At 40.0% G+C, this 24,154-nt stretch overlaps 1 protein-coding gene across 1 annotated transcript in view; it reads right to left on the bottom strand.

The window, feature by feature from the left end:
• Positions 1 to 24,154, bottom strand: part of zmat4a (zinc finger, matrin-type 4a) — a 139,465-nt gene that overhangs the window by 2,583 nt on the left and 112,728 nt on the right. Inside the window, exon 6 of the mRNA XM_026321838.1 lies at positions 16,205 to 16,301. Within this exon, the coding sequence (XP_026177623.1) occupies positions 16,205 to 16,301 (97 nt within the window). The remainder of the gene's footprint in view (positions 1 to 16,204; positions 16,302 to 24,154) is intronic.

The following is a 24,154-nucleotide window of genomic DNA, read 5'->3' as shown; positions in this document are numbered from 1 at the left end:
GGCTACTTTAACTGATCCATAGGCTAAACTGATCAACTCAAGGAATACTGTGTCAAGACAAACCAATGGCTGTTTATCTTTTAGATGGTATAAAAAGCACCATCATTGTGCCCGTGGTTTTAAAGCACAGATGGAAATAAATTGATGGGAAACCATCACTGTGCCCCTTGGGGATAAACTTTGACATTGTTATCAGGGTGGAAACATGATAGATTGTTTTTGTTGCTTCATTTTACTGCACATAATCAATGCAGTTTCCTCTGTCTGTGCAGTGAACTAAACAGAGTGATCACAGTCGCCACTACGATGGGAATTTCCCTCTGGGTCCCACAAGGACAAAGCTGCCAAAACACAACCAACTGCATTCTTATTTTATTGGAGCGCTTAATGTAGCAGAGCATCCCAGTGCAGCACCTATAGACACAAAATGTTTTTCTTTGCAAAATGACTATACTGAAGCTTTTTCACCAAGCAGGTTTTGAAACCCCTGCCCTGTGGGTCTTAAGAACCACGGATGTATAACTCATTCATTTCAAGTACAGCACGTAAAATGGGTAATAAACATAGTTTCAACTCAAACTTCTTTGACTTTATTCACATGACATCCTTCTTTAAATGCAAAGGTAGCCAAGAAGAAATAGTGTGTAAAATTGGAGGAAGCTTTGCAATTTTGTTTTCATTTCTCATTTTTCTAAAAGAAAATGCATTGGCTCTAGAACCACTGACGTGTGTGAGTTTCTGTAAATTAAAAGTGTGGCAGCAGTTTTTCTTACAGAGGAAACCATCTCACTGCAGGTGAGGATTAGAGCCAAGTCTGGTTTCCCCTCAAACAGTAACATTTTCTTACTTGAATTAGAATTCACTGGTGTTGTGTGATCTATTGGTGTATTGTAAGTTGTGAGTCATATTTGCAAACTTTATGTTTGTGCCTTTGGGATTGTGCTTGAAAATGTATTCAGGCCTGTGCTTGGAAGATTAAAGCTTCAGTAATCAATATTTATATCTTAATGTTCTCATTGGACTGTGGAAGGAGCTTTTTCTAGTGACTTTTTATCTGTCTTCAGCTCATTGTTCTGGATTCACTTCTCACAGCTTTACTGTTGTGGTTTGCTTTTCCTGCACCACCCAGCTGCTGGTTTCACTGAAAAATTAACCATGACACCTCAGCATGAAGGAAAAAAATTGCAACTAAGTTTTAACTATTTTGGAGAACTTAGTAGCTAAATTAGATTAATGGTGGACACCAAAACAGTAAAGTTCAAATTAAATTTAATATTTATTAGTTGGAAAGAATCAAGTCTATCTAGAATAATGTGCTTCCCATATAAACATAACAATAATAATATGTAAAACCTTTATGCTTTAGCTGCTTCACAGGGTTTTCTTTTTACCTTGTAATAACCCTGGGGTCATTTATTGTAGTGGGTGCTATATGTTACTATATATATAAAAGCTGCAGTAATCAATATTTATATACAGTGGGTACGGAAAGTATTCAGACCCCTTTAAATTTTTCACTCTTTGTGTCATTGCAGCCATTTGCCAAAATCAAAAAAGTTCATTTTATTTTTCATTAATGTACACTCAGCACCCCATCTTGACAGAAAAAACCAGAAATGTAGACATTTTTGCAAATTTATTAAAAAAGAAAAACTGAAATATCACATGGTCATAAGTATTCAGACCCTTTGCAGTGACACTCATATTTAACTCAGATGTTGTCCATTTCTTCTGATCCTCCTTGAGATGGTTCTGCTCCTTCATTGGAGTCCAGCTGTGTTTAATTAAACTGACTGGACTTGATTAGGAAAGGCACACACCTGTCTATATAAGACCTTACAGCTCACAGTGCATGTTAGAGCAAATGAGAATCATGAGGTCGAAGGAACTGCCCAAGGAGCTCAGAGACAGAACTGTGGCAAGGCACAGATCTGGCCAAGGTTACAAAAGAGTTTCTGCAGCACTCAAGGTTCCTAAGAGCACAGTGGCCTCCATAATCCTCAATGGAAAAAGTTTGGGACGACCAGAACTCTTCCTAGACCTGGCTGTCCAGCCAAACTGAGCAATCGTGGGAGAAGAGCCTTGGTGAGAGAGGTAAAGAAGAACCCAAAGATCACTGTGGCTGAGCTCCAGAGATGCAGTAGGGAGATGGGAGAAAGTTCCACAAAGTCAACTATCACTGCAGCCCTCCACCAGTCGGGTCTTTATGGCAGAGTGGCCCGACGGAAGCCTTTCCTCAGTGCAAGACACATGAAAGCCTGCATAGAGTTTGCCAAAAAACACATGAAGGACTCCCAGACTATGAGAAATAAGATTCTCTGGTCTGATGAGACCAAGATTGAACTTTTTGGCGTTAATTCTAAGCGGTATGTGTGGAGAAAACCAGGCACTGCTCATCACCTGCCCAATACAATCCCTACAGTGAAACATGGTGGTGGGAGCATCATGTTGTGGGGGTGTTTTTCAGCTGCAGGGACAGGACGACTGGTTGCAATTGAAGGAAAGATGAATGCGACCAAGTACAGAGATATCCTGGAAGAAAACCTCTTCCAGAGTGCTCAGGACCTCAGACTGGGCCGAAGGTTCACCTTTCAACAGGACAATGACCCTAAGCACACAGCTAAAATAACAAAGCAGTGGCTTCGGAACAACTCTGTGACCGTTCTTGACTGGCCCAGCCAGAGCCCTGACCTAAACCCAATTGAGCATCTCTGGAGAGACCTGAAAATGGCTGTCCACCAACGTTCACCATCCAACCTGACAGAACTGGAGAGGATCTGCAAGGAAGAATGGCAGAGGATCCCCAAATCCAGGTGTGAAACACTTGTTGCATCATTCCCAAGAAGACTCATGGCTGTACTAGCTCAAAAGGGTGCTTCTACTCAATACTGAGCACAGGGTCTGAATACTTATGACCATGTGATATTTCAGTTTTTCTTTTTTAATAAATTTGCAAAAATTTCTACATTTCTGTTTTTTTCTGTCAAGATGGGGTGCTGAGTGTACATTAATGAGAAATAAAATGAACTTTTTTGATTTTGGCAAATGGCTGCAATGACAATAAGAGTGAAAAATTTAAAGGGGTCTGAATACTTTCCGTACCCACTGTATTATTCAATTCATTCTGGCATTAGGCCTGAGTAGTAGTAGTATCCATATTCAGGAGTGGGGATACATGAAGTGACTCTTTCCTGGAATGTCCTGCGGCAAGTAGTAGCCTTTTGGTCTGGTACATCGTGGTACATGGTCTGAAAATAGATACTGGTCCTGCTGCTGGGTTGTTCCTTCTACAGCCCTGTCCAGCTCTCCTGGTGTAACAGCCGGTCTCCTGGTATCTCCTCCATATTCTTGAGATTGTGCAGGGAAACACAGCAAACCTTACTGCGACTACACGTATGGCTGTGCTATCTTGAAGTAACTGGACTACCTGTGCAACCTGATTGGCCTACAGGTACTGCCTCATGCTACCTGCTGTGACAAGGACAAGAGCAAAAAAAAAAAAAAACTGAGAAGAATCAGTCAGGAAGAATAAGGGGCAGTCGTGGCCTAATGGATAGGGAGTCGGACTTGTAACCTGAAAATTGCATGTTAAGCAGGTCCGGCAGGAATTGTTGGTGGCATAGAGTGAATAGCCAGCACTTTGTCCACCTTCAATACCATGACTGAGGTGAGACCCTTGAGCAAGGCACTGGACCCCCAACTGCAGGACTGGCTGCCCACTGCTCTGGGTGTGTGTTCACGGTGTGTGTGTTCACTGCTATGTGTGCGCACTTGGGTGGGTTAAATGCAGAGCACACATTCCGAGTATGGGTCACCATACTTGGCCATATAAGTCACTTTCACAGTAGGGAGTAATTTGCCTAACTGTGTAATCTTACAATGTCTTGTTTATAACAACAACAACTGAAGTTACTCTAAAATTACACTAAATTGAGCCATTGTCCCCTGTCTTATTAAAGCAACACAAAAACTCCAGCCATTTCTATGCATATGACCGAATCCAAGGAGCACTCAGATGCTGAAGAACTTTTCACACATACTTCATAAATACACTTCATATATTTGTATAACATACAATTTGCTAAAGCTATCTAAACTGAAGAAGTTGTATTTTTATCTGGTGTTTTTGTAGTTAGCAAACAGCTTCAGGTGCATTCCCACTACCCTCTGAAGCTGATCTACATGTAGCCTGGAAAAATCATGACATAGTGTAGTCAGAGAGTAAATGATTGTCATTAATGTAATCTGCATTTTATCCAGATATGATACTTGAAATCACAAGTGTAAATGAGCCTTAGTGCCACTGTATGTGAACAGCACATAGGCCCATTTAATGCTGTTAGACATGAGTGATGTGACTCTCCATCTTAGCCAAGTCTGAGTGACAGAGGAAGTCATCATTATTTACTAAATATCTCTCGAGCACAGCATGGTGTCTCATACATACTGCTGAGCACTTTGAATAGATTAATCAGTCAAGTGACAGCATTTTGAAAAACATGTTAAAGATCTTAGAGCAAGTGGCGAGTGTACATTCATATGCTGAAGTCAGAGAACCTATTTTTTGTATCTGAAGTTCTTGCTGTTTGCCTTCCCCTCCATCAAAACATCAGCACTTAAATGTGCATCCTCCCCAGACAGAAAGCAGGCCAAGCTTTTAAAGAAGCATGAGGACAACACGTGGCTTCAAGCCCTGGCCTCCAGTTCTACTAACACTGTGATACCCTGCAGACATACACACACATTCCAAGACAACCTTTTCCAAGGCACTGTATATCAAGGCTCCCAGCTTTCCTCTAAATGAGATGGAGGATCTCATAAGTAATTCACTGTGCAGTCGGTGTAAGTTGCAAATCTGCATGACCACCAATGGCCCAGAAAAACCACACCACCTGACTACATCAACCCCTCCAACGTGGTTACTTATGTATTCCCATGGTGTGTGACATATTGTGTCAGCATATTACTGTAGTGAAGCAGTTTTCATGCATAATTTATCCTCGAGCTTACATTCCACATGGACATTTTCAAATCCCTTTGAAGTTAATTCCCGCCTCATGATAAACAGCTTCACTCGCTCCGGCTGTGTTGGAGCTTATGATTGTCTGTGTCGCCTGTGATGGAGGAAGTCACCTCTCCAAACCTATTTCACTGTACATGCTGGAGTACTGCAGAGATTCAGATCTAATAATCCACTATGCAAAAAGCCAGAAATATCTTCCCAAGTACTTTTGTGTATTTGTACATCCAAGGAAAAATTCAAGTTTTACACTAAACACTATACACTCAGCACATACTATTCCTGATAATACTGTATATTACTATGCAAAAAGTGACTTGGACAGTTTCCAAAAAGAGTGATCTTCTTCATGCTGGGCTTGCTGGGTTCCAGACAGCTCCATCCATGGGGTTCAATAAATAATACTGTAAAATCAGTGCTGCCAAACAATTTAAAAATAATATTAGATTTTAAATTAGTCATATTATATTAAACACAAATCTTCTTTTGTTCTCAGTTATGCTACACAGAGGGTTTTTTGTATAATTCTGAAATTATACGGATGAAAATTGGGTGAAAAAAAATTACAACCATTTGTTTAATCACGGCTGTGCCCACTGACAGATATTCCAAACAGTTTACTACAGTCTCCCACACAACATATTGCACACACACTCAGGAAAAATCTCACCTGCAGATGTCTCTAACCTCTTGTGAGTCTGTTTCCACCCGGATGTCCCCTCTGATATAATTGCTACCAAGTATGGACTCTTGTGCTTCTTGTGCAAGTAAGGACAACTTGCAGAACACAAAGGTACTTTACTGTATCGCTCTGTGTCTCATGGCTCTCACATTGTCTCTTGAGTTCTATGATTTGGCACATTAAAATTATTTTTAAAAGTTAAATAAGGACAAAACTGAAATATTCCTGATTGGCCCCAAGCATTAAAAGGACCCAGAGCTCTGCAAAATGCTATAGCTGTCAAACAAAGCTAAATCAAGTCAACAGTCTGGGAGTAATTTTAAACTCTATATTAAATTTGAACTCTCACATGAATTCTGCCACAATATCAGCTTTTTCATCTCAGGGAATATCTTGAGAGTTCAAAACTCATCTCTAGTTAACAACTGCAAAGCATGTCTCAGCAGACTTAAAAAAGTTAGTAAAACAACTAAACAAAGTGGTAACAAAGTGGTTGCCTTAATTTACAGGTTTCATTTCAATTTAGCATCCAACCCTTATATTATTTTAAACTCTTTTTAAAGCTCTTGTATTAAAACCATCTCCACCAACTATAAATACAGCTGTCACCAGGGCAACAGACTCTGATGGGTAGTCTGTAAACCACATGATCCTTACTTGCAGTTTTCAGAAGAATTTATTTCAGGCCTTGTTACTCATTCTGTTGAGATTTTAATAAGATCATACTTCAGTATGCATCTGTATAAGGCCTGTGATGGCTTCACAGCACTTACTAATTCCCTGGTTTCACCCAGTTTGTGTGTTGAACCTACACAGTGCAGTGGTAACACCTTGACCTGATTCTCTCCAGCATGTTAGTGGTTTCTGATCAGCCTGTCTCCCCTATCACATCTGTTAGTGTCAGGTAGCAGTCAGATCACTTTCCTGCAATGTTCTTGCTGAGCTTGGTGGCGCTCTTGGTCCTTGGTTCATATCACAACATGCCCCGTTGAAAAGTGTATCAGTGACTTTCCAGTGACATTCAAGCTCTGTCACCTGGATTAATTTGCTCCTCACTACCAGAACCAGAAATGCAAGAAACCTGCACCCAGCTGTACTGCTCTTAAGCAGTTTTTTAACAAATTTTGAGACTATGTCTCTTAAATCATTGAATTGTTGTGGTGACGATGAGATTATGCAAACAATTCTGAAAACCATAGCATCTCTCTAAGCCTCTACACTCTCTGTGTCTTCTCCTCCCTGTCCTGTCTTTTCACTCAGGTTCTCTGTACTGGACCAATCAGTTGTCCTAGGACCTCTGTCTTTCCCCTCACTGTCCATGTTGCCTTGGATCTTTGCCTTCCATGAGTGTCAACCTGTTCCTTTGTCTCTTTTTCTTCCTATTGTCCTTGTCTCTCTTTAACTTCTATGTGTTTGTTTTTACATGCTGTTTGGCAGCACATGTAAGTTGCTCAGTCTCCTCCAGACTCTCAGTCAGCCAGGTGAAGTTATCTAGAGGTTGAGTCATGGCAATTGGACTTCTAGTTTTTAGGTGACTGATGACGCTACTTGGATGAGTAGTGAAATGATTTGACCTAAAAACGAGAAGGCACACATAATGACAAAGAGAAAACAGAATTTTAGAAATATCTGTAAATCCATTAAAAAGAAAAAAGACCTTCAGACCCTTTGTATTATGTGAAAATTTGCTCAGGAGCCTCACATTTCTCCTGATCATTGCTGAGATGTTTCTACACCTCCACCGATCTGGACTTTATGACAGTGAAAAGATGGAAACCTCTCCTCTGCAAAACACACGGAAGCTGCTTGGAGGTTGCAAAAAAGCACCTGAACGACTATCAATGTGTGAGTACCAAGATTCTCTGGTCTGGTCCAAGACTGTTTGGTCTCAGTTCTAAACGTTATGTCTGGAGGAAACCAGGCACCTCTCATCAGCTGCCCAACACCATCCCAACAGTGAAGCATGGTGGTGGCAGCATCAAGCTGTAGGGGTGTTTTTCAGCAGCAGGGACTGGGAGACTGGCCAGGGTTGAGGAAAAGCTGAATGCAGCAAGCACAGAGACATCCTCAATGAAAACCTGTTCCCCTGCGCTCAGGACCTCAGACTGGGCTGAAGGTTCACCTTCCAACGTGACAACAACCCTAAGCACACAGCCAAGACAACACAGGAGTGGTTGAGGAAACCCTGACTGTCAAATGTCTCTGGAGAGACCTGAAAATGGTTGTCCACTGACGGTCCCCATCCAACCTGACCAAGATTTGCAAAGAAGAATGGCAGAATATCCTCCAGTCCAGATGTGCAAAGCTTTTTGCATCATACCCAAAAAGACTCGAAGCTCTAACTGCTGCTAAAGGTGTTTCATAAGTTGAAATAAGTGAAGGGGGTCTGAATATTTTCTTAATGAACTGTATGTTTATGGTTTAGTATAAGTTACATCAGCTGCAGGATAGAGGATATCATTCAATATGCTAATGCAAATTGTGAAGCCCCGTGAGGAGGGTTATATAAATAAAAATCTATTTGACTTACAGTACAAAAACAGTGATTGGTTCTTATCTAACATTAGTTTCAGTATGCTCAAGCATCAGAGGAGTTAAAGAGAGAAAGATAATAAGAAAGAGTATAAACTGACAGATAGCTGCCCTACTAGATGGATAACATTTGACTGGTCTGTGGTCAACTAGGTTCCTGAGTTATCTCTAGGTGCTATCAGGAATTAATCACAGGCTTGATGATTGGGGAAATGAGGCTGAATAATGAAATGCATAACAATCGCTTTGTGTCTTTTACCCTTGCACTATCGAACCCATGATGACGGTCATACCAGGGAGTCGCTATTGTCATCATTACACACCCATCTCATAGACATAAAAAGGTTTTTAAGAATCCCTCCACTGAGCAGCTAATGGGAGCAAGGTGTAAAAGTTGCCTGGCCCTCTGTAGAGCTCCCACTGTGCATTGTTGTAAATCACAGAATCATTACACAGGAGACGAGAGCTGAGAAAATATGAGCACTGAAAACTCCCACTGCCTCAACCTTAGCTGTTTTCTGCTTCAGCACACAATGCACTCTATGTGCTCAATATTTAGCTTTCCAGTGCCCTCAGAACCACAGGTGCTCCAAGTCATTTTCCCACAGCTCCCCACTGAGGAGGGAATAAAAACACTACCCAAGCTTTTTTTTTTTAAAAGCTTGGGTAGTGTTTTTGAAGTTGTTAGCTGAAGATCAAGAACACAGCAACAAAACTGTATCATTTTTCTAGTCAAGTATTTGTAAAGACAGGTAGGATGCACTGGCTATCATCATCAATTCATGAGATGAAGATGTAAATATTAATACTAATAATAATAGATAGATAATAGATAATATTATAATATAATAATATAAATTATAATATAATAGATAATAATAATAATAGACCGGGAACAGCAAGACATGTCAACATTTAACATCTAGATGGCAAAGTAGACTTGTACAGTCATAAATGACCTTGTGGTATGAAAATAAAAATTGAAAGCTAAGTACAGAAAACTTCAAGTTACTTTTATGGTTAAATGAATGTGTGTTTTTGTCAAAGGAAGATAACCTGGTTGTCAATTTCACCTAGTGATGTAATGTAATGTAACATGTAATGTAATGGTCCCCACTGGAACATTACATTACATGGTGAGTTGGAAAATACAGTGCACCTGTTTTTTGACTTTCAGTCACTGGTATTGACAGAATTTTACCTGTTGTGAAGGGATCTGCTCTTTAATAGACATTAACATTCAGGGCAATTCCAACTGAAAAAAGTCAAACGCACAGATGGAGATGTGAGGCAAGGCGAAGAGTCAGAAATTGTACTCCTCCCAGAGTCAAATGTGAAAATGCACTGATGTCACAGTCTTACTGCGAAAAAAAAAAAAAACAGTTAATGAGGGGACAAGTTACTGTAGGACTAATTCTTAGTGTATGTCGGCTCATCCAAAATAATTTCTTTTACTCACTTCTCTTGGCCAAAAGTACATTTTTGAAACATTGGAAACATTTTATGCAAAGACATTTTTGAGTGCATATTTCTCATTGCAATCAAAAATCAAACCAACTTTTTGCATTGGTGGCAAGTTGATCTAACGATGTAATTAGTGGGATCTGTGCTGATGGATGAAGAGTTTCTATCGATTGAAGTTTCTCTTTGACTGCAAAGTGGTAACTCATTTTTAAGTGTCTATATGTCATGAATTAGAGTTTCTCTGAGCCTGGGCATCTTACATGGACATTCCTTAGAGTGTAGGAAATGGCTTTCTCTGTGAGGTGATTCAGTTCCACTTTTCAGACAGAACTGGTGCACCATTACTCGACAGCTTAGGTGTAGTTGAGCAGAATGGAAGTGTGGGACACCCTTGAAAATATCCTAAGTATAAACCTACAACAAGCATTTCAGGATCCACCCTGTACAGGAGAATGACAGAGTGATCTCTCAGTCCAAAACACTGACTCTGACAGACCTGAGAGCGTCTTAGATCAGAATGGAGAGTGTGGTTGTCCTTGCAGTGTGTCGATTGTGCAGGTGCTAATTTCATGCACAGCTCTGTGCGTGCTCACATTTAAGAAACCATTTTTGTTAAACTACATTGATGATTTGAAAATAATTATTGTTTCACCTAAATGAGATCTAATAGTTTTTCTACATAAAAGAGCCATATTGTTATGCCAAAAAAGGAAGTACAGTAGAAACGTCATACTGAATGTATTCACGTTATCATGTCTCTTATTTCCAGGGTGGTGCACCTCTGAGGACATTTTTGGAGTGGTGTAACAGCTCTGTATTACAACTTGCTTTATTGACTTTTCAAGTGCTGTTTACTTCATCTGTGCAGGCACGTCTTTATTCCATGTCTGTACAGAGACTGCAAATTATTGTTAAAATCTGGAATTGACGCCTCTTAAGTACAGAGAGAAACTTGACCCCTAATCAGCTTTGGAGGATAGGGATGCTGTAGGTACCTGTGCCAAATATGTCAGGGGTATCTTCCATGCTTTTAGCTAAAAAAGGCATAGAGTATGGTACAAAGTGAACTGCCAAAGTGTTATAATATGAAAGAATATATTTTAATTAATTTGATTTTCTGCAGTATGAAAACATGACAATAGTACTCACTGTCTAAATGGGAGATATAAATACTAAAAATCATTATACTGTAAAAGGATGTCTATTAATAATGCTAACTTTTGTCCATGTAGCTCAGCACGTTGTCTCGTCTCCAGTCCAGTGTTTCCTGGGTGTGAGGGCATTGTGGGTGCTACCATGCTGTCAATCCAAGTCAAACCAGCCTATAGAAACTCTTGATCCATCAACGTATGCAAAGTTTAACTTGCAACTAAAATGTTCTGACTCAACCACACCAACTTGAATTTTGATTGAAGTGTGATAAATGTGCTCTAAAAAGACACAAAGTTAACTTCACAAAAATTCAGATTTTATAGTTTTCTAAAAATAATGCAGATGAATGTGCATAATGTAAAATTATGAATGACTGCACAGCATGTTCCACACTTTCCTGGCATATGCCTCTCTTCAATTAACAATAGATTCAATCTGTTAACACAATCAAACGCTGCAATTTAGTAGCAGCAAAACTTATTTACAACTTCCAACTGGCTTGTCATGGGTCTGTGATACTTACTACACCAGGGACTTATCACCTAAAAGCACCATTAAACAAGTTAATAGCATGCAATGGATTGTAGGTGAGTGACAATGAATTAATTAGTTTTGCCCTCTGAAAGGCAGGCCACATTTCTCTGTGATCGGCGCCAGCATTGTAGCCGTTCTGACGCCTTTGGTCTTAAAATGCAAATGTTAAGAGGTTTTTGAGGTTTCACTTTCAAATGTGAATATATTGGCTGGCTGTTTTCCAGGAATATTCTAATGGTCATTTGGTTTCCATGCCTAAATAAGCACCAGCCGGTCTCCCAGCAGAAACTGTAACTCTACTATAGCTGTACCAGCCTGTTAAAGCTGCACAGATAACAAATGTGACCAGCTGAATCTTGTTTCCCTATGAGCCAAGTAAATATGGCATATTGTCTAAATTGCAATGAGAGAAACTGTCAGCGCTCATTAGGGAGCATTCTTTTGTGCTTTGAAGATGTGATCTTTTACATGTGCATGGCTTACTTAAAAGAAATTGAATGGAAGTTAGGAATTGGTGATGGTGATTTGTGGCAGGCAGGAGACGGTCCTCGAGGCGCTGATTGCTCCCCAGGCTAGCCTTTCACATTAACTACCATGCCAGAGAGAGCACTAAAGGAAGACTGTGGATAGACCTGTCAATGACACCCAAAGGAATTCTCCATTGTTGGATTGCTGCAGTGTAGCAGTGATTCCAGGCAGTGGGTGAGAAATCACTGAAGAATACCATGCAGTGTTGAGACTTTTTTGATTATGGAGCTGAGCGTGAAAAAACATTAACAGAACTGATTGACAATACTTTGAAAACTGAAAAAGGTAGAGTTTAAATGAGTAGAGTCACAGATTAGATGGGATTGTGAAAGGAAGGTGTTTTTCACTGATAATCAGTTTGATTCCGTATCTATCATTGCCACAAGTTAGAGTCTGACAGAAAGCTTTTTGTATTTTGAATGGACATATAAAAAGAAAGAATAACAGCCATGCTAAGAATTACTGTTTATTTTTAGAAGTGAAGCACTAACCAACTAGCTGTTAGTGAGGATAAACCCATGAACCAAAATGCATTTGTGCGTTTTACAAAGCAGTTCATTGACTGCTTGATAACCTAATGCTTAATAAGTAACTAATGCTTGGGATTTGTTTTTATTCATAACAAAAATACCCTTTTTACCAACTGATCAAATTATAATAAAGATCAGTTCACCTTGATTTTATAGGCAGATGTGCTCACTCATCATGGGGAGCAAACAGAGATGAACTTTTAATTGCAGAACAATACTTTTTTGAATATATAGTATTGTTTAAAAAATCTGCTTACTCTATAGTTTTATTTCATTTAGTTTGTTTGTGTGAAGTAAGTATAAGTAAAAGTTATAAATATTCCTACATTGTAACGTGGTATCAGATATGTTATATTCAAGTGAAGAACACAAAATTATTTTCATTTAGATTTTGTATATTTCCCTTAATACAGTCAAAATTAGAAAAGAATTATAGAACCAGACTCAAACATCTAATTTGTAATATGTATATAAGTGTGGAAACTGCTGCTGTTATTAAAAACTCTTACATTTCTCCAAAGCTATTGTTAAAGTAAGGTCAATCTGGGCCTTAGAGGAGGGAGCTGACTTCTACAGTAAATGACATTACTGTCCACCATTATAGCTGTGATCCTGTCCTGACTTTAAGTTTCCTATCATTGTAACATCAGTAGTTAATTTAATGTGGAAAATCTTCAAGAGAGTAAAAATATAAAAAATGCAATTCGGATTTCTCTCCCACACTTGCACATACAGTACATGCACACCATCACCTCTGCACAAATATTTATTCCAAATATAATTTGGCTATGCATCTGTAGTAATTGAACTGAAGCAGAAATAGTTTGCCATCCAGTGAAAAAAATCCAGACTTTCTCGAGAAGCAAGTCACAGGTGAACTTCCAGTAAATTGGGCATAGTGAATGAGCAAATGCAAAGGAACAATTCTGGGGAAATGTCAGGCAGCTGAACTGAGCTGAACTGGAGAATGCATATGCCTTTCTCTGTGCTGCTGTGGGCCTGTTTCTAAAAAGAGGTATGTGTGATGTCTAAGCACCGGGTGCTAAAGTGGACAGATGAAAGCACAGGTGCTTGTTCTGTTGATGGCCATGAGGAGAAGACACAAGGCACTGTCGGGGGGAAAACAGATTTTGACATTACAATATAGCTTTCTGTTTGCTGTCTCTGGGCTGACTGTGGTGCAAACTACCCAGATAAACAGAATACATCCTGCTGCTCCTGGTAGACAGAACAACCAGCTGGACTGAACCTGAATGCAGTATATATTATAGTAGGTTCTTCTTGTATAGCACAGTGTGAGTCTGAGCACCGCATCCTACACATTACCACTTAATCTCCCCTGCCATATCACCACACTGAGGAGATAATCTAAAATATATCCATGCAGTGAAACTAAAGCTCAAAGCCCTTCAAATATAGATTTTTATCCACATTAGTGCTTTGGCTATTGGATGGATTTGACTGAAATATCTGAGCAGCTGTATAGTGTAATGCCAGGCATTCATGGTCCCCAGATGATAAATCCTAGTGTTAGCTTTAACTTTTCCTCTAATGCCATTTGTAGGTCATACATTTCACTGATCCAGAAAAATATGAGAACACCCACTGGACAGATCATTGATACTTGAAAATAATTTATATGAAGCATAGTGACAATCGATATGAGTGGGATAATTAGGCAACAAGCCTCGCTTTAGTGCTGAATTTGAACATTAGTGTGTGCAATAACACAGTCACAACCAATTACTGCAATTTCACTCATCACTCTGAAGAGAGGTTTAAACATTCCAGTAGTCACTATATTAAATTACACTATGCATCAGCTTTATGATAACAGCAGTATGCATCTGATATATGATTTAGGAAACCTGAGGCCCTACTTGCTAATTCATATTCTCAGAAGGACATGCATGGCATTATAAACACACTAAAAGGCAGTGCTGAACAGTACCTTCAGACCCTGAAACTGAGGGAGATATTGTTTTTTATTTCAGAAGCAGAAAAAGTCCAAATCTGTGTTGTTTACAGCTCTCAGAGCAAAAATAGCTAGCTCTATTGGCTGCTGAGTGAAGGCAGGAGGGTACTATGAGAACTGGACTATGTTCCAAGACACCCATTCAGTCTAATGAATGTTGCTAAACTAGGCCAAAATATTTTCCAGGACTCCAGCAGTTCCCCTCATCTACAGGTCAAATGGGTTCCTTCTCCTTTCCACTCACACTGTGTGGTCCCACCAGCCTAGCATCTCGTTGCTTCTCTGCTGCTCCTTCTCTCCTACTCAGCTAGATACCACGCAAAGCTGCCTGGCTATTTTAGTCTTGGCAAGATAGTGACTCTCCACCAGTCAAAAAGAGAGAAGCTACTTTGGGTTTTCTCTTCTTCAGAAAATCTCAGAACACAACTAAGAGAATGTAAAGAAAAGATAAGGAAGAAATATACCCTAAACCCAAATCAAACAAGTAAATCTTAAGACAAAGTCCATGAAGTTAGTGTTTCCTGCTCTAGGGGCAACCAGTAAATCAGACAGTTTAAACATCAGGGTTGTTGTCATCGTGTATTTGGATTATTACAGGAGTATCGATCACACTTCTCATTAGTAAACCTGTCATGAACAGGTAATTTGAGTCTTCCTGCCTCAAAATTGAATTTCTCAATTTCTCTCCTGCCTTTAGTTTATCTAAGCAAAGAAGCACCATATAGCTATGCAGCTGGTGGACTTTCCTCCCTATTTGATGGTGTGACATATGCACACATGTCCCAACTTGAGCTGCTGACCCTTGCCAATAGTAAGGACTAATGGAAAAAGACATAACTGCACCTAGAAATCAGCTAGGAATGCAAGATGTGAGAATAACTCATTACGGTGAATATAAAAGTTTTTTCAATCCCACCTAATGTTATTACTATGTTAGCATACTACAGTCTGTTACACATCCAACAAACATGACATCAGCATTCATTTGAAGGCTGTTTCTTACCATCCAGCAAGTGCAGTGTCTATCCAGTGTACACTGTCTTTAAATTGAGAAATATTTCTTTCAATTATTGTTTTTCTGTCATTAGCTTTTTAAGATCTTGTTAATCATGTCACATGAGTTCTACCCAGGTCATGGTGGTGGTGTACGTGCAACAACCATGAAATAATCGTAGCACATAATAATTTTAAAAATGCTCTCTTACAAATATGTGTATGTATATATATATATTTTTTTTTCCATTTCTTTTGTGTTCACTTCAGTACCAGTCCTATTTGCTTAGAAAAAAATTGTTGATTTGCTTAATGGTGCATGAATGCTCAAAATCTTCACCCAGTGTTCATTTAGGATACCTGTTGTGACTAACAGGGAAGTGGCTGTGTGTTGGTTTTTATATGAGCTTTTGTTTTGTAGCTGTCTGTTGGAGAATGAGTTCCAGCTGAAAAAGTTTGTCGATTCTCAGCATGATAGTGGCTCCTGCAAGCACCACAGCCACAGGTTAGCTACACTATAAAAGCAGGAATGGGCTCAATTAGAGAATTTTCCTGAAGTTGCAGACTGAACTTAAAGGATGCCCTCAACTCATTTCATTCATCTATCATTTATGAATGTAATGTGAACTGCACAGGATCTCAAGTGCAAAGGCGTGCTTGAGAAGTAGGGGATTTAGAGGATGCAGATGGGAAGAAAACATCATATTTCATGCCAAAGACTGAGGCGTAGCATTTAGCATTTTGCATGGCAGCATTAATAGTTAACAGTGAAAATGTGCTCTGTTGCTGCTTACTTATTTTGGTGCTTTGAGCCCTGCAGATGTGCATGGTACTGTGCCACCGAGTTCAGTGTGACACTGCAGACTTCACAAGTGTAGCTCCGCTTCAGACCTGGAATCAAACAGAAACACATATGAAAAGCTAGACAATGAACAGACCTCTAAAATGCTGCTTTTCATACCAAGATACTCTAGTGAAAAATGTACATAAAATCTGGCATTTTTAAATGATTATACACCAACATGATTTTCACTCTCCTGCAAAGAATCAATACAGAATCTGCTGTCAAAGCTAGAAAGACATTTTCTTCATGCAGATGCAATTCAGTGCTGTAGCTGAGCATTTATTTTCATTTTCAAGATTTCCTTAGCTGATAGAGGCAAAGATGGAGTGGCAAAAATCAGAAAAATCAAAACGGTGCACACAATGAAATGTCATGCATTTCATATCCCAGGGAAATACATTTCACAGCTGAATCTGAAAGTTGGTACTTAAGACACCTTTCCTAAAGGAGTGTTTTTACATTTATACAGTTATACACTTTATACAATTTTCCAAAGATGACTTAAGTGCTCCAACCTGAATCCTGCCAATAAAGTCTGTTTACACCAATATTATCACTGAGTGAAAACCATTGCTCCTTCATATCGGAGAGACCACTGTGCTGGTGTGCTAGGGGGGTGTGAGATATAGGGCTCCTGCAAGCAAACAAGCAAAAAAACAAAATTTGCAGGGTTGTCGAGAGAGAAAAAAAACACACCCATTGTACCTGGATTTACTAGAAGTGTCATCCAACAACACAATGTGTTTATCAGTTAAAGTGTTCTCTTCCTGCTAGATTACTGTATAAGGTTAATGCTTGCATTTACCTGGCAATTATTGAGAGAGAAAATAAAATGTTAATGTGATAACTTTCCAGAGCTGTAAAATCCTGCCTCACAGTATTACAAAATGCAATGCAGTTTTTGGCAGTCTAATTACCCTAACATTTCATGGATCTATTACACAAACCCACACTGATAATGCACTCAAGTGGCCCTTCTTGATTCATTCCTCACATTATTGCAACACCCAGTATTACAACAATGTGATGCAGTTTTTTTCTGTAATAATTATGTGATGGGTTTGATAAAAGTAATGTTAAAGTGTGCATGTTAAATATAAAAGATGCAACCTGTGGGTGTGGAGGATTTGGTTATTTAAAGGCTCTTTGAGCAGAGTAAACGAAAATTACAGCATACTACTGTATAACAAAATACTTATGCTGCTCAGTATTTAGTAATGTAATTATTCTTAAGTCATAAAAATCATAAAATCAAATACTGGAATAATAAGATGTTGACTCGATGGTGATTGTTACCAAATTTCTTGGCAGTCCATTTGGTGACATTTCATTAAAAGACACAACCCAACCGTGATAGTGCTGCTGGGCAATTCAGGGAGTCACCAAAGTCTTTTGTCTGGGCAAAGTAATCAGTTTACTGTCATTTCAGCCAGTCAGACAAGTAAGAGAAAAATTCATAGCTGAGAGTAAAGACTCAACTTAGGTCATATACAGTCCCAGAGACCTTGACGTTTGATTTATTTGCCAGCAAACAAATTTTGTAAACAAAAACTGTCAATGTTGAAATCATACATCAACAAGGTTCTCAGTGTCAGTGGTAGTGGTGGTATTGCGTCCCCCCCGCTGTTGCTGCAAATTATGAGCACACTATGCAATGGCTGTCATGTTGTAATAATCTTATTGTGGCCTGTTTTGATTACCTCACATTCACACCAGCAGCAGTGTCACACACACTCACAGTTAAATTTCTCACAACAAAAGGCCAAGAGAAAATAAATGTCATCCTGCTCACATTGAATCACATTTCCACATTCTCTTCAATCAGATTTCCTCTATGACTTGAACGTTCACTCAGTCACTGCACCATGGCATGAGCTGCTGAAAATGAGAAATAATATTATTTTCTTCTTTCAGGGTAGAAGCAGGGTGATGTTAAAAAAATTGCCATTTGGTAGCAACTTACTTGTCAGATGTTGATGTCAGCCGTTTCCTTCTAACTGTGCAATATTCCCCAAAGAGAGAGAGAAAGGCCACTCGCTCCCTTGCATTTTCCTCCTGATAAGCTGTACAATAACCAGTCTGTCAGTCAGTCACCACCAACTGTGAGATTTCAATTTTGCAGGGTCGTCCCCAGACACAGTCATGGGCTGACATTAAAGTTCTACAGTAGTCAGAGGGTCTTCTCTGTAGTGGCCCTTTGACAGCTTGCTTCTTAAACAGTTTTTGAAAGGGTGAGAGATTATACAGTGGGCCCAGTATCCATCATTCCAGCCACCTGAGGCTCTTCCCTCATGGCACTGCCCTGCATGAGCGATGAAGTGCCAGGAACCTTCAGGCCTCTGCAGTGCTTCCCCTCCATCACCTTTACTTCCTACTTTCTAAGGCATCGCAGTGAGGCTCATTTGTTTTAGTTAGCTTGTCTCTTAGCTGAGAAAAGCTCAGGAGAGGATGCCTAAGAAGAAAAATGTGCTCTGCAGTCTCATTTATTTGGGTTAAGTTGGAATTTAGTTACTACAAACTGCAGTAACAGGTTGTGTGGCTGATGCATGTGGAAGAAATGCAGTCCGATGTCTCCATTTGATCTTACAGTCACAGAGGTAAGTTTTGAAATAAACTAACAAATAGATAAACTACTGAAACAAAAAAAGACGCCAAAGGTGTTTTAATTAATATAATGACAACTGTCTCATCTCAGCACCTCATTACACTGATTTTTTTTTAGTTTCAACATAGGGCTGTAGACACAAACCATCCTGTGATCTGACGTGAGTTTACCACCCTGTACACCAGACCCTTGAACCATGGTTTTGCACCAAAAGTCTGCCACTTGCAGTGCAAGACACAGGATGTGGTTATCCACGCTGCCTCCCCAGCCACAGCAGGTGATGTCTGTGTAGCAGGGGGGTTCAAGCAACAGTAGCTCAGCGAAGAAAGGCAGTAATTCTTATTACAAAATAAACAAAATAACCTTTTGTTATGATGATTGCTGGAGAAAACTGAGAAATTGATTTAATCTGATTTAACTTTTACTTTTGTGTTTGCTTGACCTTAATTCTGGAACTTTGATTGTCATTCATATTTGATAAATGCCTTCAATCTGCTAATGATTTGTTTTCTCATGTTTGTTGAATGACGAAGTCAGCCAGACAAGAATATAATTTGGCAATTTCTGTGACAGACTTTTACATTTTCTTATTACAGTCTGATTGATTCGAGGCCGCATTCCACAATGATGTACAACACTGAGTGATACTTTCTTAATATTTTTAAATCAAATACTTGACAACTGATAGGTTTGGGTGTTGATAATGGTTTGTGATTAATTGCTTTGGCATTTTAATGTTTTCATAATTGTGTAAATTAATTTTAAGATGTTCAACCTGACCTTTATGTAAAGTTATTTTGAAGATTGATAAGAGCTCATTTATATTTACAGATGACACAGATAATGAATGTTTATACTTAACAAGATCTTGGAGAGTGAGAAGATGCCTGAGGAATGGAGGAGAAGTGTACTGGTGCCCACCTTTAAGAACAAGGGAGACGTGCAGAGTTGTGGAAACTACAGAGGAATAAAGCTGATGAGTCACACAATGAAGTTATGGGAAAGAGTAGTGGAGGCTAGGCTGAGGTCAGAAGTGAGCATTTGTGAGCAGCAGTATGGTTTAAGGCCAAGAAAGAGAACCACAGATGCAATATTTGCTTTGTGAATGCTGATGGAGAAGTACAGAGAAGGCCAGAAGGAGCTGCATTGTGTCTTTGTAGATTTGGAAAAAGCGTATGACAGGGTGCTGAGAGAGGAGCTGTGGTTTTGTATGAGGAAGTCTGGCGTGGTAGAGAAGTATGTCCGAGTGGTGCAGGACATGTATGAGAGCTGTAAGACAGTGGTGAGGTGTGCCGTAGGGGTGACAGAGGAGTTCAAAGTGGAGATGGGACTGCACCAAGGATCGACTTTGAGCCCCTTCTTGTTTGCTGTGGTGATGGACAGGTTGACAAATGTGGTTAGACAGGAATCTCTGTGGACCATGATGTTTGCAGATGACATTGTCATCTGTAGTGAGAGCAGGAGCAGGTGGAGGAAAATCTAGAGAGGTGGAGGTTTGCTCTGGAAAGGAGAGGAATGAAGGTCAGCCGCAGTAAAACAGAGTACATGTGTGTACATGAGAGGGACTCAAGTAGAACGGTGAGGTTACAGGGAGTAGAGGTGAAGAAGGTGGAGGATTTTAAGTACCTAGGGTCAACAGTCCAGAGCAACAGAGAGTGTGGAAAAGAAGTGAAGAGACGTGTGCAAGCAGGTTGGAACAGGTGGAGGAAAGTGTCAGGTGTGATGTGTGACAAAAGAGTGTCAGCAAGAATGAAAGGAAAGGTGGACAAGACAGTGGTGAGACCAGCAATGTTGTCTGGTTTAGAGACAGTGGCACTGAGAAAAAGACAGGAGGCAGAGCTGGAGGTAGCAGAGCTGGAGATGTTGAGGTTCTCTCTGGGAGTGACGAGGATGGATAGGATCAGGAATGAGGACATCAGAGGGACAGCTCATGTTAGATGTTTTGGAGAAAAAGCCAGGGAAGCCAGATTGAGATGGTTTGGACATGTTCAGAGGAGGGACAGTGAATACATTGGGAAAAGGATGCTGAGGTTAGAGCTGCCAGGAAGGAGGCCTAGAGGAAGACCAAAGAGGAGGTTCTTGGATGTAGTGAAGGAGGACATGAGGATAGTTGGTGTGGGTGAGGAGGATACAGAGGATAGGGTTAAATGGAGGCAGATGATTCGCTGTGGTGACCCCTGAAGGGAGCAGCCGAAAGGAGAAGAAGAAGACAGAAAATGAGCATTTAACAGTAGTTACTAAGTGAACTCAAATTCAAACAATCCAGCAACAGCGGTTTCGCTAGTTAGTATTATCATTATCATTATGATAAAATTGTTATTATTCACATAATTATGATATTATGTAGAATATCTAATTATTTTTACAATAGAAGACCATACCCACTTTCATAAACAGAAACGTAGACCTTACAAAGTATACAGAAACTGTGTAAGTTATAACCAGATGAAAAGGAGATGGGAGATGTGAAGCTAGATAAGGTGTTAATATATATGATACTGTATTTCCCTGCAAACTGCTAATTGCAAGTTGTGTCGCACTAAATCTGTAAATCTAGTGAAATACATAATTATCCTCCCTGAGCAAGTCTCTTATTTTTTGTGCAATCATTCTGTGCGCATATGCAATGTGAAGAGAGACCTTGTAGACACTCACACAAACAACATGCAAGCTGTGACTCAAGTGGTAAGTCTGTCTGACAAATCCATCATGTCTTTGGAACAGAATGTGTCACATCTGTGCTTTACAACCTGCCACAAAAATCTGATCCTGATGCACATGGACTAATCACTTACTACAGTAAATAAAAAATAGCCATCGGCAGGATACCTTGCCCTAAACTGGTGTTACACCATATGTACAATTACCTCATCAAAGGACTAAGAGTTGTTTGTCTGACTTTAGGAATCTGTAGCGTCATTTAGGAGAATTTCTACTAGTTTAGTCCTTAGAGGAGTGTGTCTGCAGTGATTTATGTAAGTCTGTTATGTAAATGTGTTGATGCAAGGAACATGAATCTTTTCACCAGAACTATGGATGGAGTGGTTAATATGAGGTGAATAAAACTAGCATTATCAGCTAACTCTTCCTGCTTACTAAAGCCATTTACTACGGTGGCTGACAAGGGCAAACGAGCTGCAACAGCCAAAACACACGCAAAAGAGAAACGCTGCAATGGAAGTGCGCCAGACCTGTAGGGGGACACCAAACTGAGGGATGCTAAACAAGAAGATGGTAACATCTAGCTAATCTATATCTGCCACATCTGCCTGCACAGTGACTTGCCAATAAGCCACAGATTGGGGTTTCTTATTTGGTGCTGAGTTATTTAATTTGCTCCTTAGCAAATCTCCAGTTATTGTTCAGCTAATGGAGACCTATTGCCTGAGCCCAAGGGAAGGAACATGGTGGCAGTATGAATGATCAGCACTGTAGTCCTCTTGGTGGACTGCAGGAAAGAGGTGGTGCAGGGCCAGTGTTCATGCTAAATTAACCAGCAGCCATCTATCTGACTCAGATGGAGCAAGTTGAGCTCATTCCTTCTCCATCCCTTCAGCAGCAGGGCACAGTCAGACTGAGCATATGACAAATCCAAACCTGCATGAAACAAAATGTTTGGTAAGTTGCAACTGTGGGATCTACCATAATGGTGAAATGGGCTTCCAGACTGAAATCATCACTCAACTGTTTTTATCCCCTTGAAGCAATAAAAGAGGTATGCTCGTCAAAGCCCAGATAAGATTGGTATTTGAAATTGGAAACAGTTAGGAAATGTGCAGTAAGTGGAGCTGTAATGTCCTGAGCAGAGCTGGCAATAGCTGGAAACAAATAGCTCGCCTGCTGGTCCAATCTAGGGTTTAAATTGAACCAGTTAGCATGCACAGGCACAGACTTTGCCCTTTGTTCCCTATTGAAGAAGACCTTGTTCAGCTTGTTGTAATTTGCCCGTCTCTGAGCATGCTATTAAGACTGTAATAGATCTATTTAAGGGTCAGGGGGAGTTGGGAAAGTGACACAAAGCTAAGAGCAACAGCTTGAGATCTTTGATTGCAGGGTTGGCTAGAAAAGAGAATGGGAAAACAGAGGAAGTGAGAAAAAGGGGAGGCAATTTGTTAAATCACATATGCCAGACACGCTTCTCCCATTAATGACTGTGATGGACTCTGGAAAAAACATTGTCTGGTGGGTTATTTTACAGGCTGGACTGTAGTTTAAAGTTGCAGTGAACACTAATAAAAAGACACAACATTGTGGTATTGTTCTTCAAGGCATAATGAGTCAAAAAAGTGCATAATGAGAAGCTGCTACCTGCTTAATCTTTGAGAACATGTTTAAAGTTCAGACTATTTTATTGAGTTGGTTTTTCTTTCATGGCATCCACAGGACAGTTCAGGACAGTCAGCCAGGTTGTAGATGTTCTTGTCTACAGCTGTCCTGGTTTGACCTTCAGTCCCAGTGATTAACAACCACAGTGAAAAATATTGAGACACACATGGCTTCTCTGATTAAAAAGTCTAAGATCCAGGCTTACGCACATAGTTTTTAGTGGTTCACTTTTCTGAGAATTCAGCAGCTGTGTTTTGTCAACTGTAATGTCAAAGCGTTTTGAGTATCCCGCCATTTCAGACTTGCTTCTACACAGCAGCTCTGTGAATAACAGGTTTAGGAAACACGTCTAACCTACCCACATCACATCAAGGAAATCTGTTCATACGTTACAGCCTGTACCTGAATTCAACATTAGCTATGAAATATTCACACTATGAGTGCTAATTTTCACACATCTCCCACCGTCACCATCTCTCATGCTGTACTAAGAAAAAACATAACGTCATTGACCAGAAAACGCTTTTAGATTAAGCATAGGATGAATGCATGACTGCTGAGGCCTGAGTGTCATTGCTCAGCTCACTATATGATACTGTTGTTTTTTCCCCACTCAGCATTTCTCTCAGCTCTTTTGGAACAATCAGATTAGATGCCATTTAAAAGTTAGAAGTGCTCTGAGCCACCGTTCATTTTATTTATCAGAACCAAGGCAGGTGGCTGCAGAGCTCATAGAGCTGGGCTGACATGGGCATGCAGGCTGTTTAAGTGTTTCTAAGCAGCTTCATTTCAAAGCCAATGAGACTGGGAGGAGATTACATTAGCACCTTTCCTCTCACCGTGAATATATCCTACCTCTCCATCTGGAGAGAAGGCACTTGAGAGGACCTGTCTCACCAGGAGAGATACTTTCTAAATATGTGTTGCTCAGTCTGAAGGGCCTTGTTAAACAGCATACATGGCAGATGC

The sequence above is a fragment of the Mastacembelus armatus genome, chromosome 9 (genome assembly GCF_900324485.2).
Source record: "Mastacembelus armatus chromosome 9, fMasArm1.2, whole genome shotgun sequence".
NCBI lineage: Eukaryota > Metazoa > Chordata > Actinopteri > Synbranchiformes > Mastacembelidae > Mastacembelus > Mastacembelus armatus.
The sequence above is the reverse complement of the archived record's forward strand: the minus strand, read 5'-3'. Positions and strand labels throughout refer to the sequence as shown.